At 37.5% G+C, this 17,011-nt stretch overlaps 2 protein-coding genes, 2 non-coding genes and 1 pseudogene across 5 annotated transcripts; 4 read left to right on the top strand and 1 right to left on the bottom strand.

Annotated features, from left to right (window-relative positions):
- Positions 1–4,509: 4,509 nt before the first annotated feature.
- Positions 4,510–7,001, top strand: LOC18017703 (probable mediator of RNA polymerase II transcription subunit 36b). 2 transcript variants are annotated; one of them, XM_024156463.1, is made up of 7 exons: positions 4,510–4,608; positions 4,821–5,167; positions 5,311–5,406; positions 5,498–5,575; positions 5,671–5,847; positions 6,452–6,520; positions 6,614–7,001. In XM_024156463.1, exons 1-7 carry the CDS (start codon positions 4,590–4,592, stop codon positions 6,791–6,793), a joined length of 966 nt encoding a protein of 321 aa, XP_024012231.1. In that variant the 5' UTR covers positions 4,510–4,589; the 3' UTR covers positions 6,794–7,001. The 2 variants fall into 2 exon arrangements, with proteins under 2 accessions (XP_024012231.1, XP_024012230.1); XM_024156462.1 differs by having other exon boundaries at positions 4,514–4,608; positions 4,818–5,167.
- LOC112086987 lies at positions 5,970–6,042 on the top strand. Its single transcript, XR_002899836.1, has one exon. It is a non-coding gene; the product is annotated as a small nucleolar RNA snoR60 (small nucleolar RNA).
- Positions 7,002–7,616: 615 nt separating the features above from the next.
- On the top strand, positions 7,617–9,377 carry LOC18017702 (probable mediator of RNA polymerase II transcription subunit 36b). Its single transcript, XM_006401756.2, has 6 exons — positions 7,617–7,635; positions 7,892–8,307; positions 8,396–8,473; positions 8,557–8,733; positions 9,029–9,097; positions 9,204–9,377. The coding sequence occupies exons 1-6, from the start codon at positions 7,617–7,619 to the stop codon at positions 9,375–9,377; spliced, it is 933 nt and encodes a 310-aa protein (XP_006401819.2).
- An 844-nt stretch (positions 9,378–10,221) lies between these two features.
- LOC18017701 lies at positions 10,222–11,929 on the top strand (annotated as a pseudogene).
- A 795-nt stretch (positions 11,930–12,724) lies between these two features.
- TRNAL-CAA lies at positions 12,725–12,808 on the bottom strand. Its single transcript has one exon. It is a non-coding gene; the product is annotated as a tRNA-Leu (tRNA).
- Positions 12,809–17,011: the final 4,203 nt, after the last annotated feature.

The raw sequence follows: 17,011 nt of genomic DNA, 5'->3' as shown, positions 1-17,011 counted from the left end.
CAGATCCCAGGGGTTTAAGCGAAGCGTTAAGGATCCGTGTGTATACTACAAGGGATCAAAAGTTGAAGATAGCATTTATCTACTCCTCTATGTAGATGATATGCTCATCGCGGCAAAGGACATAAGGAAGGTTCAAGTCCGTCAAAGGAGTCTGAGTTCTGAATTTGAAATGAAGGATCTAGGTCCAGCTAACAGGATCTTGGGAATGGAGATCATAAGGCATTCTGAAGTTGTCTCAAGCGAGGTATCTTAAACAAGTTTTGAAAACGTTTAACATGGATGGATGTAAGCCTGTAGTTACTCCTACCAATTGCTCATTTAAGCTTTGCAGTTTAAGTGACAAAGAGTTAGCTACTGGAGGTGAGTTCATGGATAAGATCCCTTATGCTAGTGCAGTGGGGAGCTTAATGTACGCTATGATCGGTTCACGGCCAGACTTGGGATTTGCAGTGTGTTTAGTAAGTCGGTTTATGTCAAAGCCAGGATGAGATCATTGGGCAGCTGTTAAATGGATTCTGCGGTATCTACAAGGAGCAACCGATGTTTGTCTAAATTTCACTAAGGCTGAAAAGATGGAAATAGAAGGTTTTAGTGATTCAGATTATGCAACTGATCTTGACAAGCGCAGATCAGTTACAGGTTATGTGTTTTAAGTTGGTGGAAACATGGTTAGCTGGAGATCTACTCTACAGCATGTGGTGGCTTTATCAACCACAGAGGCTGAGTACATGGCTATGTTAGAGGCTACAAAGGAAGGGTTATGGTTAAGAGAGTTTTGCAATGAGTTGGGTTTCAGTTTTGAGTTTTTGAAGCTGAATGGTGATTCTCAGAGTGCTATTAACTTAGCTAAAAACTCGGTTCATCATGACAGGACCAAACATGTTGCTACTAAGATTCACTTCATTCGAGACATATTGGATGAAGGCTTGATTCAAATCTACAAGGTTCATACTACACTAAACCCAGCTGACATGTTGACTAAGAGTTTACCTGGAAATTCTTTCGAGAAGTGCCTCGTAACACTCAAAGTCATCGCCTGATCGCCGGCAGGCATACTCGGAGATGGTTCTGTTGGTTGTGTCATCTCGCAGAGTATAAAAAGAGAGGAGCTGTGTTAGTTTCTCGGTATCTTAATCAACAAGGTTTTTTGATGGTAATAGTAAAATCAGATATTTGAAGAGCTTAGTGTGTATAGGGGTTTACCTTGCACATGGTGGAAGCGCATCAAATTCCCGCATTTCGTTTGGTGCTGGTAAAAGTTATCAGTTGGAATGGTCAGAGTCGGTTGAGACTCGTGAATCGTTTGGTCAGTATCGTTTCAGGAATGTTACTTACCTGGTTCAGAACTGAAGTCAATGGGTGCTGGTGGAGGCGGAAGCATCAGTGACGGTGAAGGAGGTGGAGCTCCGGCGGTAATCAGTATTGACTCAGGGTCTTCGAGGTGAGCAGTAGTCGGAGAAGTTGAAGAGTCTTTCATATTTTTTGGTCGGGAATATTGCAGCCAGGGTTGATGTGAGAAGACAGGTCAACGACAAAGGTGGAGATTTGTGAAGGTGTTGTCGTTTTGGACTTCACACATAAGTGATAAGGCTCAAGTTCATTATTTGGGTCGAGTCCTTTACATCATCAATTTGGGCTACGTCTATTGATTAAAACCCAATAAGAAGTTGAGTCTTTAAAAGGCAACATAAGTCAATGTCATCTTCATCGCGTGGAAAGATATAACAGATTAGAGAGAGAAAGTCCAGAGCAAGAGAGAGAAGCTTGAGAAGATTCTTGGTGATCGTTGGTGATTCGATTACGGTTGCTCAGTGCGGCGTCTCCGGCGACGGTTTGTCCTGAAGATTCCAGGTTCTCGTTCGGATTCATACTCTCGTCGAGTCTTCTCCGCGAGCTTACTTAGGAGATAGCTGTATCGAATAAATAGCTTGTTAGTCACTTGTATATGGAGATTTGGTATATAGTGAAAGCATGGTGGTTTAGTCCCACTCCCAGATGTACCGAGAGGGAACTGGGTAAACAAATTGCTCTTGAGTTCTTAGATCAAGAATTAGTTTAAGAACTAGTCAAAGATTCAATCAAACTAGAGTCAAGATCACGAACTGGGACTAAGAATTAGTATCGGACTTGAGCAAATTCTTAACAAGACAAAATATGGATGAGCAAATCATTAGGCAACACACTGATCCTGTCTCTAGACACAACAACTTCCTCGATTCGTCGACAACAACGTCTGGCTTTTGGCGGTGACATAGAGCTAAAGAGTATGTGGTTAAAACAACAAACAAAAGTATATAACAGGCGGAAGCGAATTAACAAGTCCTCTTTGAAATATCATATATAGATCAAAACGAGAGTTGCTAAGATTCTTCTTTGTTTTTTTATTAGGTTTTCAATATAAGAGCATGTTTATCGGCGTATCAAGGCCGGTTTCTTAACATATTTGGACCAAAAATTAAATGAAAAATGGGTATTAATCTAAGACCAGCCCCATCGCTAATACCCACAAGGGTTTTAAGAAGAAAAAGTGTGTAAAAATTAAATGAAAAATAGTTAAAGGAGTAAGGATTGGTTGTTAAAATCCTTAAATAAGGATCAGTATACACTTGGCATCAATTTATTGGTGTTTTTTTTCTGGAACACTCTTTCTCCTCTTTTTCTCTCTTCTTTACCATTTTTAAATAATATTTTTTTGTGAAAACTCTCTTTTCTCTCTTCTTGCTCTAAAGAATTTCTTATTTCGGATTCGCAAAGAATGTTTCTTAGCTGCCATGTGTCGGGTCATGATTGGTCAGACCCAAATTTTTTTTTTCCTCTCTTTTGTCATTTTTCCTCGACGAAATCAATTTTTATTATAAAAAAAAATCAAGTGGGTTTCTCCCAATGCACATTCCAAATACATAAGTTTCTTAACTAGGTTTTTTAACTTAAACTAAATATTATAATATTCATTAAAAAACTGAGTATCTCCAATAAATATGCTTTAAAACCGACTCTAAAACAACGACTCTTAGATTCCTTATATAACTTCTAAAGCATTAAGGATCCTTAGAAACAAAGGAAAATAAAAACAAAATCCTAAATATAAAGAAAATTAGAAAACGACTAAAAGATTTGGACAATACTCCAAACACCAACGATGTGCTCTCCTAGTAGATGATCCAGAACCCTAGACACCCTTTGTATTTTAACTCCTCATCTCAAAATAAAAGAACAATATATTTTATATACCAATGTAGTTAAATTCGGATGAATCATGTAATAAAATTGTTGAAGGTATAGATAATAGAAGGGCTTACTTTATAAATATAAGAAAACATATTGTTTCAATTTTAAATTTATGTTACCTTTTTCTCAATTATTTAAATTTCTTATAAAAAAAATCTTAACACGCCTTCTTAATTAATGGCTTTTATCTATTTACTCGAATTGAATTCCATTCTAAAACTGTCGATAAATCCTATATGAGCTGTCACCTTACATAACTGAGTAAAAAAAAAAACTGGACTTGAATTTTTGTTGGCAAATGTAGACTATAATACATTATCCAACATTTTTGTCCAGTAAAGGCTCTCAGGCAAGCTCGTAGGACCACAGAGAAGCTCCAAGTCTAGCTTGCGCACAAAGCAATCGACCACATTTGCAACCCATTTCCTAAAATCTCGATTAATAAGAAATTTTTGACCGAGTTAGATACACATAGTTTCTAGTACATGTGCCTTGTGTAATTCCATTGAATTTTCAAGAAACCTCCAAACACTTTCACATTCATCAGAGTTGGTGTTTTTTATTCGAGTTTAGGCACCATCGTCTACAGAAAACGTCATCGTTTTGACAGAAACATAGTGGCCATTGCATCTTTGGTCGTGACAAGCGATAAAATCTGGATGAGCAAATCATTAGGCAACACACTGATCCTGTCTCTAGACACAACAACCTCTTCAATTCGTCTACAACAACGTTTGGCTTCTCGTGATGACATAAAGTTAAAGAGTTTGTGATTGAAGACAACAAAAGTATATGAATAGAACATATATATGTGATGAGGACGAACTCTAAAGGCTTTAGATGATTCAGAACCCTAAAAGCTTTAGATAATTCAGCACCCTAGACACCCGTTGTTCTTTAACTCTTGTCTAAGAAAGAAATAACTAGTAATTATATTTACAACAATGTAGTTAAATTGGGACGAATCAAGTTATAATACGAAAATGTTGAAGGTATAAATAATAGAAGAACTTATTTATATTAAGAGAAAAATACCAATCATAAACCTTAAGACACCCTTTGTTCTATAACTCTTGCTTGTCTCAGGAGGAAATAACTTAAAAATATATTTATACCAATGTAGTTAAATTGGGATTAATCAAGTTATGACACAAAATGTTAAAGGTGTAGATAATAGAAGGGCCTATTTATAAATATGAGAAAACATCAAGCATGTCCTAAACCCTAAAAGCCCTGAATTTCTCTGTATAAAAGCAGTCACAGAGGTTGCAAACAATCGCCACTACCTCACATCTCTGTCCTTTTTTTCCTCTGGTCATTTGTTTTTTGACTTTCTCATCTCTTCCGGTCTAGTAACAGATATGAGACCTCCTCTTACAGGTAAAAGCCGTAAAGGCTCTATTTTTCTTCTTATACTGTCGAATTAGGATTGTGTCAACTCTGAGTAGTTCGTATCGTTGCCATTTCTGTAGTATTCTTGGCTTTGTTGTGTGCTTCAGTCCTATTGAAAACTGAAAAATGGAGACTTTAATCTACACTGTCTTCTTCCGATTGGTTTAATTTGATGGGTTTTTGGATTTGGTTATTAGCAGGACGTGGTGGTGGTGGTGGATTCAGAGGTGGAAGAGATGGAGGCGGCGGAGGATTTAGGGGTGGACGAGGTGGAGGCGGAGGAAGAGGAGGTTTTGGAGGAGGACGTGGAGGAAGTGCCATGAGAGGCGGAGGACGTGGCGGAGGACGCGGTGACAGAGGTCGTGGTGGACGTGGCGGTGACAGAGGTCGTGGGGGACGTGGAGGTATGAAAGGAGGAAGTAAAGTGATTGTGGAGCCTCACAGACACGCAGGAGTGTTCATTGCCAAGGGCAAAGAGGATGCTCTTGTTACCAAGAACTTGGTTCCTGGTGAAGCTGTTTACAACGAAAAGAGGATCTCTGTTCAGGTATGTTTGATCTCGAGGATTGATCTTTTCACTTAGATCTTAAGATTTGTTAGAATCAGATGATTGATTGGTGTTAGTATCCTTAGAGGACCATGAAGAGTTATAGCTTTGTGCTTATAGTTTTAGCTGCTTGAATTTTGCAGAACGAGGATGGAACTAAAGTTGAATACAGAGTTTGGAATCCTTTCCGCTCTAAGTTAGCTGCTGCTATTCTCGGTGGTGTTGATAACATTTGGATCGTAAGTCTCGTCATTAACACAATGAGTTTTTTGTGTTTTGTCATTGAAAGTCTTGTTCTTTAATGGATATTTTGTCTTGCAAGCTATGTAGAAACCTGGTGCTAAAGTTCTTTACCTCGGTGCTGCTTCTGGAACCACCGTCTCTCATGTGTCTGATCTTGTTGGCCCTGTAAGTGAAGCTTATCTTTGCTAATTTTCTCTCAGATTCCTTTTTTTGTCCTCTGTTGTGACTTATCTTTGCTCTATTGCTATTCTGATTGGCAGGAAGGATGTGTTTATGCCGTTGAGTTTTCTCATAGAAGTGGTAGAGATTTGGTGAACATGGCGAAGAAGAGGACTAATGTTATACCAATTATTGAAGATGCTAGACACCCTGCAAAGTACAGAATGCTTGTTGGCATGGTCGATGTCATATTCTCTGATGTTGCGCAACCTGATCAGGTTTGGTTCTTCCTTATTTCTTACTATGAAAGTTCCAAGACTCCTTAATACAGTTTTTATCCACAAAAGTACTTTATATCGCATTGCATCTTTTGCTTTTAAGAAAACCAGCACATTGAAATCGGCAGATGATGATTTTACTTGGATTCCCCTTCAGAACATAATGGGTGTTGCAAACTCCAAGCTTCTGATGCTACTTTAATATCTTTTTACATTTTCTTTCCTGTTAGTGTTTCGCTACCAAATATGAATGCTCTAAAATTTGCATACCGGTTTTATTCACATAGGCTTATATTTGTCTTCATATTATACATGTTTTTCCTTTCAAAATAAACCATTTTCGAATTTTACTCTACAAGTCTTTTTTCTCTGGCACATAGATTTTCTATAAATTCGTTTGCAAAGAAATTACTGATGATGCTTTTGAGGTGATTATGAAATTTTTGTGATCGAATCTAGAGATTCATTGTAGTAGCATTAGAGAGCTTGCAGATATTTGCCCCAAGAAAACTGCAAGAATCTGCTTGTTTTGGTTCTTGTTTTCGTTTTCTCTGTTTTTTTGTTTTGTTTATTTAATTGAGACCGATTTGCCTAACTCTTGAAGGCAAGAATCTTAGCCCTGAACGCCTCATTTTTCCTCAAAACTGGAGGACACTTTGTTATCTCAATCAAGGTCAGTACTTGAATCCTTACCTCTGATTCTCCTCACATCCTCAAATCAAACTTTAGAATGTTTCACGAAACAACTCTGTTCTTCTCTGTTCAGGCCAACTGTATTGATTCCACGGTTCCAGCAGAAGCAGTCTTTCAGAGCGAGGTGAAGAAGCTGCAGCAAGAGCAGTTTAAGCCAGCTGAGCAGGTAACCCTCGAGCCGTTCGAACGTGACCATGCCTGTGTTGTTGGTGCTTACCGCGTGCCCAAGAAACAAAAGGCTGCAGCTACATAGAAACATACTTGATAGAGTTGTGTGGACCAGTGTGGCCAATCAAGCCGTGGCGGGTTTCTTTGGTTTGGCTTGTTGTATTATCTTAAAAAGATGGATATGCTTTTATGTCTCGTGTTTAGATATTTCATCTTATGATAATGAAGCACTGATTATATATGTAACATTTTGTTCAAACATTGTCGAGTTAATCTCCGATTTTTACCAATCTCAACAGCTTAAGCCTCTCAGAGCATGAAGGAATAGAATTAAAAGAAGATGAACATTTTGTTTAGGCACATCAGAATAGTTCCCTTCAGTCTCCACTATCCAGAGAAGACGAAAGCGATACCCTCTAAGTCCGACAGAGTATTTGCCATGAGTTGAACATCTCTTATTCTCTTTCAACAAACACTTATGGGTATTATTATTATCATAGTCCTTAATTTATATATGCTACAACATATCATCTATGCATAATTATAGAGTAGAATCAGTTTTGTTTTTCAAGATGATGGGTTCCTTGCATCACAAGTAATCTGGTGATTTTTTTATTACACAGAAAAGTTAGTTGCCAGTGTCATTGTTAAGATCCGAATGTAGAATCCTACTAGTCAAGCGCCTAATAAAAAATTTGTTCATAAAAATAGTATTAACTAGATAAATAGAAACCTTCCTATTTTATCGGAAGAGAATTAAAAGCTTTCTTATTCCAATATAAGTACATATATAAATCTACTTAAACCCTAAGAACGTCTCTATAAAACCAATCACAGAAGCTGCAACATCGCTATTGTTCTTCTTGCCTAGGCTTATTTTCTAGTTTATATTAGCTTCCTTTGCAAAGATGAGACCTCCCCTTAGAGGTAAAAACCCTAGAAGCCGTTTTTTTCTACTTGTTTCTGTATCTAGATTATTACATCTGTTCGACCTAAAATACAGGGTTTTGTTTAATCTAAACTCGGGTTTATAACAATATCTTTAGCTGAATTTGATTGTTAGGTCGCCATAGACTGTTTTGAGTCTTTACTGCTTCAATCCTAGCTTAATGAGAGGTTTTATAATACTCTCTTCTGATTAGTTTGTTTTCGTTTGATGTATATGGTTTACCTTTACGCTCAGGTGGCGGTGGCGGCGGAAGAGGTGAGGGAGGTGCTTGGAGAGGCCGTGGAAGTGACCGTGGAAGAGGCCCCGGAGGAAGGAGGCCCGGAGGAAGAGGGCCTGGAGGAAGAGGCCCCGGAGGAAGAGGGCCCGGAGGAAGAGACCCTAGAAGTAAGCCCGGAGGAAGAGCAAAAGTAGGACTTAACGGAGGAAGCAAAGTGATTGTGGAGCCTCACAGACACGCAGGAGTGTTCATTGTCAAGGGTAAAGAGGAGGCTCTTGTCACTAAGAACTTGGTCCCTGGTGAATCCGTTTACAACGAGAAGAGAATCTCTGTTGAGAACGAAGATGGAACTAAAGTTGAATACAGAGTTTGGAACCCTTTTCGTTCTAAGTTAGCTGCTGCTATTTTTGGTGGTATCGATAACAATTGGATCGTAAGTCCCATATTTTTACACATCTTAAAAAAATCAAGTACCAATCTTGCTTCTTTTATTGAAAGACTCGGCTTCTTTGAAATTGTAGAAACCTGGTGCTAAAGTTCTTTACCTTGGTGCTGCTTCTGGAACAAGTGTGTCTCATGTGTCTGATATTGTTGGCCCTGTAAGTGAAACCCTTAAACCCTAACCCTTGATTGTTTTTCTTTGTAATGTTTTTACTCATATTTTCGTTTTGATTGTTCGTAGGAGGGATGTGTTTACGCCGTCGAGTTTTCTAGTCGGAGTGGTAGAGATTTGGTGAACATGGCTAGTAAGAGAACTAATGTTGTACCAATCATTGAAGATGCTAGACACCCTTCTAAATACAGAATGCTTGTGCCCATGGTTGACGTCATATTCTCTGATGTTGCTCAACCAGATCAGGTTTGATAATGCCTTAAATCTTACTAAGAAAGAGTCAAATCTTTGCCAATAGAACCAATTTTGCATTGTATAGTATATAAGCTTGCATAGAATAGTTTCACTCAAAATCAGCTAAATGATGGATTCCCCCATCATGTGTGATGCAAACTACAAGTTTCGTATGCTATTTTGAGTTTTCTTGTCATTAGCAAACTCGTTAATTTCTTTAATCATTAATAATTTTGTCATAAGTGTTTTTGTTTTCCCTTCAAGATTCATGTCTCTTTGAGACTAAGTGTTACCTAAAACTATGCAGGCTAGGATAATGGCTCTCAATGCATCTTTTTACCTGAAAACTGGAGGGCACTTTATGATCTCTATAAAGGTCAGCAACAGAATTTCAATCGTTGATTCTCTAAACAAATCCTTTTAGCGTGCATTGTTTGTTTTAACTATAAGTAACTGTATTTTTTTTTTTTTCTTTCTTTCAGGCGAGTTGTATCGACTCAACGGTAGCAGAAGAGGCAGTGTTTGCAAACGAAGTGAAGAAGTTGCAAGCGGAAGGGTTTAAACCAGCAGAGCAACTGACACTTGAGCCTTTTGAACGTGGCCATGCTTGTGTTGTTGGTGGATATCGCATGCCTAAGAAGCAGAAAGCTACTTAATTAACAAATCTAATCTCTTTACTTTAGTTTTGTGAAAGTTATAAGTTTTTTTTTTCACACACAGATGAGGTGGACTTCTGATATCCAGAAGCAGAGTTTTGTTAGAAACGCAAATACATTTTTTTTTTTAACATTTATGAGTTTTGAAGATTTATTATTCATATATTTATGTTTTTGGTATTGGATGTTTCAAGGTTGAACCAAAAAAAAAGGATATGTCTCTCAACTGATTGTCGAATAGAAAGTCTAATGCTTCGACGAGATATGAATCGATTGTTGTTTTTGAATAACTATTCAGTATTTTATTTATGATTTTTTCATTATTAATCATGTTAAACTTTGACATATGTTAAACATATCTTTCAGAAAATATTATGAACTATTATTATAGTCCATGATTTATATAATCTACATCTATGCATAACCATAGAGAATAAAATCAATTTGTTTTTTTTTTAAAGATGATGGACTCCTTGCATCACAAGCAATCTTGTGACTATTTGATAAAAACAGAAAAGGTAGTCGCCAGTGTAAGAATCATTGTTAAGACCCGAGTATAGAATCCTAGTCTAGCGCCTAATAAATTTTTTTCATAAATATTGTATTAATTAGATGAATAGTAACTTTCCTATTTTATCGGAAGAGTATTAGAAGCATTGAGCATTCTTATTCCAATTCCAATATACTGTAGAAGTATAAATCTTCTTAACTCCTAAGAACGTCTCTATCAAAACCAATAACAGAAACTGCAACATCGACACATCGCTACCGTTCTTTCTCTTTCTTTGCCTTCGCTTATTTTCTTGTTTTTCTTATTTTCATTCGCTCTCGCTCTATAGCAAAGATGAGACCTGCTTTTAGAGGTAAGAACCCTAAAAGCCATTTTTTTTTTCATACTTGTATCTGCATACTCTGTTCGATCTAAATTATATAGGGTTTTGTTTAATCTAAACTCGGGTTTATCACGAATATCTCTCGCTGAATATATAGGCCTATACTTTTTGAGTCTTCACTGCTTCAATACTACTCTCTTCTGATTAGTTGGTTTTCATGTAAATGGTTTATGCTCAGGACGTGGTGGTCGTGGTGGCGGCGGCTGTGGAAGAGGGCCCGGAGGAAGAGAACATGTAGGACTTAAAGGAGGAAGAAAAGTGATTGTGGAGCCTCACAGACACGCAGGAGTGTTCATTGCCAAGGGTAAAGAGGATGCTCTTGTTACCAAGAACTTGTTTCCTAATGAAGCCATTTACAATGAAGAAGGGATTCCTGTTCAGGTAACTGGATCTTGATAATCGATGCTTCCGCTTAGATCTCAAGATCTGTTTGAATCAGATGACTGATTGTTGTTACTGTTCTCAGAGGATCATCAAGAGTTTATGTGTGAAAATTCCTGGTGAATCCGTTGACGTCGAGAAGAAGATCTATATTCAGAACGAAGATGGATCAGAAGTTGAATACAGGGTTTTGAATCCTCTCCATTCTAAATTAGCTGCTGCTATTCTCTGTGGTCTTGATAACATTTGGATCGTAAGTCCAATCTGTTTGTGCACATCTTAAAACATCAAGTAACAATCTTTCTTCTGTTATTGAATGTCTAAGACTTGTTTCTTGATCAAACCGTAGAAACCTGGTGCTAAAGTTCTTTACCTTGGTGCTGGTAATGGAACCACTGTGTCTTATGTGTCTGATATCGTTGGGCCAGTAAGTGAAACACTAAAACCCTAATCCTTGTATTGCTTTTTCTTTGTAATGTGTGCTTATATTTGCGTTTTTGATTGTTCGTAGGAGGGATGTGTTTATGCTGTTGGGTTTTCTGAAAAAAGCGGAACAGATTTGGTGAACATGGCAAAAAAGAGAACTAATGTTGTACCAATCATTGAAGATGCTAGACACCCTGCTAATACAGAATGTTTATGAGCATGGTTGATGTCATATTCTCTGATATTTCTCAACCAGATCAGGTTTGATCTTACCTTATATCTTACTTTGAAAGAGTCAAATCTTTGCCAATATATAGCACCAACTTGCATTATATAGTATATGCATAGATGAGTTTCATTCAAAGTCAGCAGATGATGATCATACTTGGGTTTGGATCTGCAAACTCCAAGTTTCTTATGCTACTTTGAATCTTTTTATTAGCAAACTCCTCTTCTTTTTTCTTGAATTTTCTTTTCATAAGTCTGTTTTTCTTTTTCTTGGGTTCTTTCAAGATTATTACTGTCTATATGAGACTATGTGCCTAAACCTATGCAGGTTAATTTAATGGCTCTCAATGCATCTTATTTCCTAAAACCTGGAGGGCACTTTATGATCTTTATAAAGGTCAGTAACAAAATTTCAACCGTTGATTCTCTATACTATATAATTAAGTGTATTCTTTGGTTTTTCAGGCGAGTTGTATCGACTCAACGATAACAGCAGAAGCAGTATTTCAAAACGAAGTGAAGAAGATGCAAGCGGAAGAGTTTAAACCAGCAGAGCAAGTGACACTTGAGCCTTATGAGCGTGAACATGCTTGTGTTGTTGGTGGATATCGCATGCCTAATTAAGAAGCAGAAACCTATTGAATTAGGAAACCAAATCTCTTTACTTAGTTTGTGATCGTTATAAGTTTTTTTTTTTTTCACAAACAGATATGAGGTGGACTTCTGATCTCCAGAAGTAGAGTTTTGCTAGAAACGCAAAATACATTTTTGAGTTGGATCTTATTTAAGTTGTCAGATTTTGGTGGTTTTCGTTTTATTGAACGTGGGACTTACTCTGACGGCGCCTAGGGTTCAAACTTTGGTGGTTTTCGTTTTAGGGTTCAAATTCACTTGACAAGTGGGAAGATAAATGTTGACTGTAAAACAAAATTTGAAACATATTTTAGCAATTTGAACATATTTTTAACAAAAATGTTGTTCATAGGAATAAAAAAAATCAATTTTGCCTTTGAATGATAATTTTACAATGAACTTCATACTCTGAAAAAAAAAAGAGAACTTCCTACTTCTGGAGGTGGACTTCTGATCTCCAGAAGTAGAGTTTTGCTAGAAACGCAAAATACATTTTTGAGTTGGATCTTATTTAAGTTGTCAGATTTTGGTGGTTTTCGTTTTATTGAACGTGGGACTTACTCTGACGGCGCCTAGGGTTCAAACTTTGGTGGTTTTCGTTTTAGGGTTCAAATTCACTTGACAAGTGGGAAGATAAATGTTGACTGTAAAACAAAATTTGAAATATATTTTAGCAATTTGAACATATTTTTAACAAAAATGTTGTTCATAGGAATAAAAAAAATCAATTTTGCCTTTGAATGATAATTTTACAATGAACTTCATACTCTGAAAAAAAAAAGAGAATGTCAGAAATGGGATTTGAACCCACGCCCTCTCACGAGGACCAGAACTTGAGTCTGGCGCCTTAGACCACTCGGCCACCCTGACGTTTTGACTGTTTATTAACTTAAAGTTTATAACTAGTTTAAGTAAATAAATTGTCAAAACAAATGACCTCAAAATAGCCCTACTGAAGGCCCACAAACTGAATCCTTCTCGTATCAAAAAATAAAGTTTTCCCCAACAAAATGTTTATCACGAATTTTTAATTTAATAAAACTTCGACCAATTACCATACAACACTTACATTGCAATACATTTATTTCTACTTAATCATAAATAAATAATCTTGGCAAAAAAAATCATAAATAAATAAAAATGCGAGCAAAGAAAAGTTATCTAAAAAAAATATTAAGAAGGAACTTAAAATTTACTTATTATTATGTTTCAGATATAGAAATCCACTAAAATGTGAAACTGAAAGAAGAATTAAAAATTATAATGCAAAAGAAAGAAACACAAGAAATCGAAGGCAAAATGTGTGGATTTCGTGTGGCGACGGTAAGCTTCTATCAACTCCATCATGGAGAAGCGCGTGGCTTTCTTTGCCCTAATTTTATTTCATATTTTTAGTTATTTTTCATTTATAACCTTTTCTTTTTTGGGTTAACACATGTAACATGTTCACCAATTCTTTGTTCTACAAGAAAAGCTAACAATTTGGTAAATTTAGAAAGAGAAGGAGAACTAACCATAATAAATTCCAGATCAAATCGTTCAAACTGACTAATCCCTTCTCTTGATTTCTCATTTTGCAAAAAGAAGTAAATTTTAACTTACGAGAAAAGGTCTTAACTATTAGACTATTAGTACATGCAATGCAATAAATATCCTGCCTTTTTTTTGGATAATAAAGGTAGTATCATGGTGTTCACTATATTTTTAAGCCAAAATTTATCAAAACAGAAAATAGAACCGTTAATGTCAAGTTCAAAATGCTTTTTTTTCTCTTTGTCAACGGATTTTTTAGTTTAAAATTTATTTATTGTTATAACACATATCATATATGGACTTTTATACCGGCCCATTAGGCCCATCAGGGCATTGTACTTAACCTAGATTTCCTATGTACTCTATATATACATTCCAGTGATTAATAAAGTTTCTAAGTTTTCACAACACGTTATCAGCACGATAAGACTCTCTGAGCGAAAAACCCTAATAAATCCGGCCACCACCAAAACCCTAAAAGCAAGTCGAAACTTAAAAGACGCATATCTTCCAAACCGTGAGGAACCAGAAGACGATCTACATATCAAATCGAAGCCCTCGACGAGACGAATCTACTGGTGAAAACCGTTTGTCGATCCAACGTCGGACGCGCCCTCACGCACACTTACAGTACACGACGATCAACCGAAAAAAAAAAAAAAAACCAGATCCGAGTTTTCCTTCTTCAACCAGCAGCTTCTCCAGTTTTGGTGATCAATCCTTGGAATTTGTAGCGGCTAACTGAGGTCTATTAGCTCCCAGTTTCATTAGCCTGTCAGAAATCCAAAGGTGGAAAAGGTATCTTCTAAAACTAAGAGCCATAGAACCTGTTGTTTAAACACTTCAAAACCCTATAAAAAAAAAAAAAAAAAAAATCGATCTCTAATTGATTGAAAGTGTTTGATACTCTGATGATTGATTGATAACTTGTTGATTGATTGTTTAAATTACAAGTTTATGCATGTTCAAAGGTTTTAAACTCGTTTTATAAAACCCTAATCTACAAAAACCTAACAACCGTTTTTGGCCATGTTTATGGCATAAACCTATTCGATTTTCTTCATGTTTAATAAGCTTGTTGCAGCTTATTTGATTGTTGATTCTCTTGCTTGAAACACTTGATTGAATAAACTAAGAAAATCAACCCTAAATCCTAAGCTTGATTCACGATTTTGTAATCTTCAAAATCGTAAGTCATAATGCTTAAACCCTAGTCTTTTTCACGTGATTTCTTTGTTGTCCTTGTGAAATTATTAAAACCATCGACCACAGATCCTATAGATCTCGAAATCACATCCAAAATATGTTTTCCAAACCGTTAAAACCCTAGATAAAACCCTAATCATATTCGGCTCCCTTAGGGTTCCTCCTAAACCGCCTAAAACCGGCTAAACCTGGTTCTCATTAACCGAAATTATATTCGGCTTTAACCGATTAAATCACAGCTATTAAACCGACATCATGTTCGGGGTAACTAAAACCATACCCTTTAAAATTTACTATTTCCGAGAAAGTTCCCTCTAATAGAAAGTTTCCTCATATAAAAACTTTCCTCATATAGAAATTTTCCCGACATAGAAACTTTCCTCATTTAGAAAATTACCCAAATTAGAAACTTTCCAAATTTAGAAACTTTCCTAAGACAGAATGGTTTCCACATAGAAACCCAAGGTCAAGGGAACAAAGAATCCCTCCTAGTCACTAAAACCGTAGACGGCCATAAACAAATCCTCGAAACCATACCCGCGCTCTCTACTGGACTTTACCATGCTAAAGTCAGTATGATTGAAGCTAATACCACTCTCAAAGCCCGGTTTACTGATTATACTATTTGGCACGACCGGCTCGGTCATCCCGGTGCAAATATGATGCGTAAACTAATTCAAAACTCTCAAGGGCATACCCTCAAAGAAAACCGAGCTTATCCTCAACACCTCATGTGCACAGCTTGTTCTCAAGGCAAATTGATCACTCGGCCTTCACCAGTTAAAATCTCTAAACAAACACTTCATTTCCTAGAAAGAATCCAGGGCGATATCTGTGGACCTATACATCCATCTTCCGGACCATTCCGGTACTTCATGGTCCTTATAGACGCATCGACCCGTTGGTCATATGTTTGTCTCTTGTCCTCTCGGAACCAAACCTTCGCTAGGTTCTTGGCCCAAATCATAAAATTGCGGGCCCATTTCCCCGACTTCCCACTAAAGACTATCCGCCTTGACAATGCTGGTGAATTTACCTCACAAGCGTTTAATGACTACTGTATGGCCATGGGGGTAACCGTGGAACATCCTGTAGCACATGTCCATACTCAAAATGGATTGGCTGAATCATTCATTAAACGCATTCAATGGATAGCCCGACCATTACTCATGAGATCAAAGCTCCCGGCCTCAGCATGGGGACATGCAGTATTACATGCTGCTGAACTCATACGCATCCGGCCATCTAGTGAACACAAATATTCCCCATCCCAACTACTCTCGGGTCATGAGCCAGACATCTCCCATCTCAAAACATTTGGGTGTTCAGTATATGTACCCATTGCTCCACCACATCGAACCAAAATGGGACCTCAAAGAAGGATGGGAATATATGTTGGTTTTGACTCTCCCACCATCATAAGATATCTCGAGCCAACCACTGGAGATCTCTTCAAGGCCAGATATGCGGATCGCCAATTCGATGAATCGGTATATCCCTCTTTAGGTGGTGAGACAAACAAGCTGGTCAAAGATCTTTCATGTAATCAAACATCATTAAATTGGCAAGATCCTCGGACTCTAGAATGTGATTCAGAGATCCAAAAGATTATTCATTATCAAAAGCTAGCTAATCAATTGCCAGATTCCTTTGCTGACCCGACCAAAGTAACCAAATCGTACATCCCAGCTTGTAATGCACCAGTACGAATAGCTGTCCCAACGGGACAGACCCAAGTTGCTACAGAGTCTGCACCACGTCTCAAACGGGGCAGACCTCTCGGTTCCAAAGATAAGAATCCCCGAAAATCAAAGAAAGGTGCAATAACCGAAACCGGGATTCCTGCAATATCAGACATAGCCGCGGCTGAGACTCAATCTAATGAACCCTCAATGGAAGTTCGGGACGCCGAATCTCCAGGTTCAGAAGATAACAATGAGATCTCCATCAATTACAATATGTCCGGAATACAATGGAATCGAAAAGAAGTCGACTTAAATGCACTCTTTGCATACAAAGTAGCACTTGATGTTGCGCTCACGCAAGAGGATCTAGAACCCACGTCAATAACACAGTGTACACATCGAACAGATTGGCTAAAATGGAAAGAAGCCATAAACGTGGAGTTAAAGAGTCTCAAACTCAGAAACGTGTTCGGTCCGATCATCCGGACCCCATCACACATCAAGCCAGTGGGCCACAAATGGGTCTTTGTGCGCAAAAGGAACGAACTCGGTGAAGTCGTTCGATACAAAGCACGGCTTGTAGCACAAGGATTCTCACAGAGACCCGGAATCGATTATGAGGAGACTTATTCTCCAGTGGTGGATGCAA

Source organism: Eutrema salsugineum, unplaced genomic scaffold (genome assembly GCF_000478725.1).
Source record: "Eutrema salsugineum unplaced genomic scaffold, Eutsalg1_0 scaffold_2, whole genome shotgun sequence".
Taxonomy (NCBI): Eukaryota; Viridiplantae; Streptophyta; class Magnoliopsida; order Brassicales; family Brassicaceae; genus Eutrema; species Eutrema salsugineum.
The sequence above is the reverse complement of the archived record's forward strand: the minus strand, read 5'-3'. Positions and strand labels throughout refer to the sequence as shown.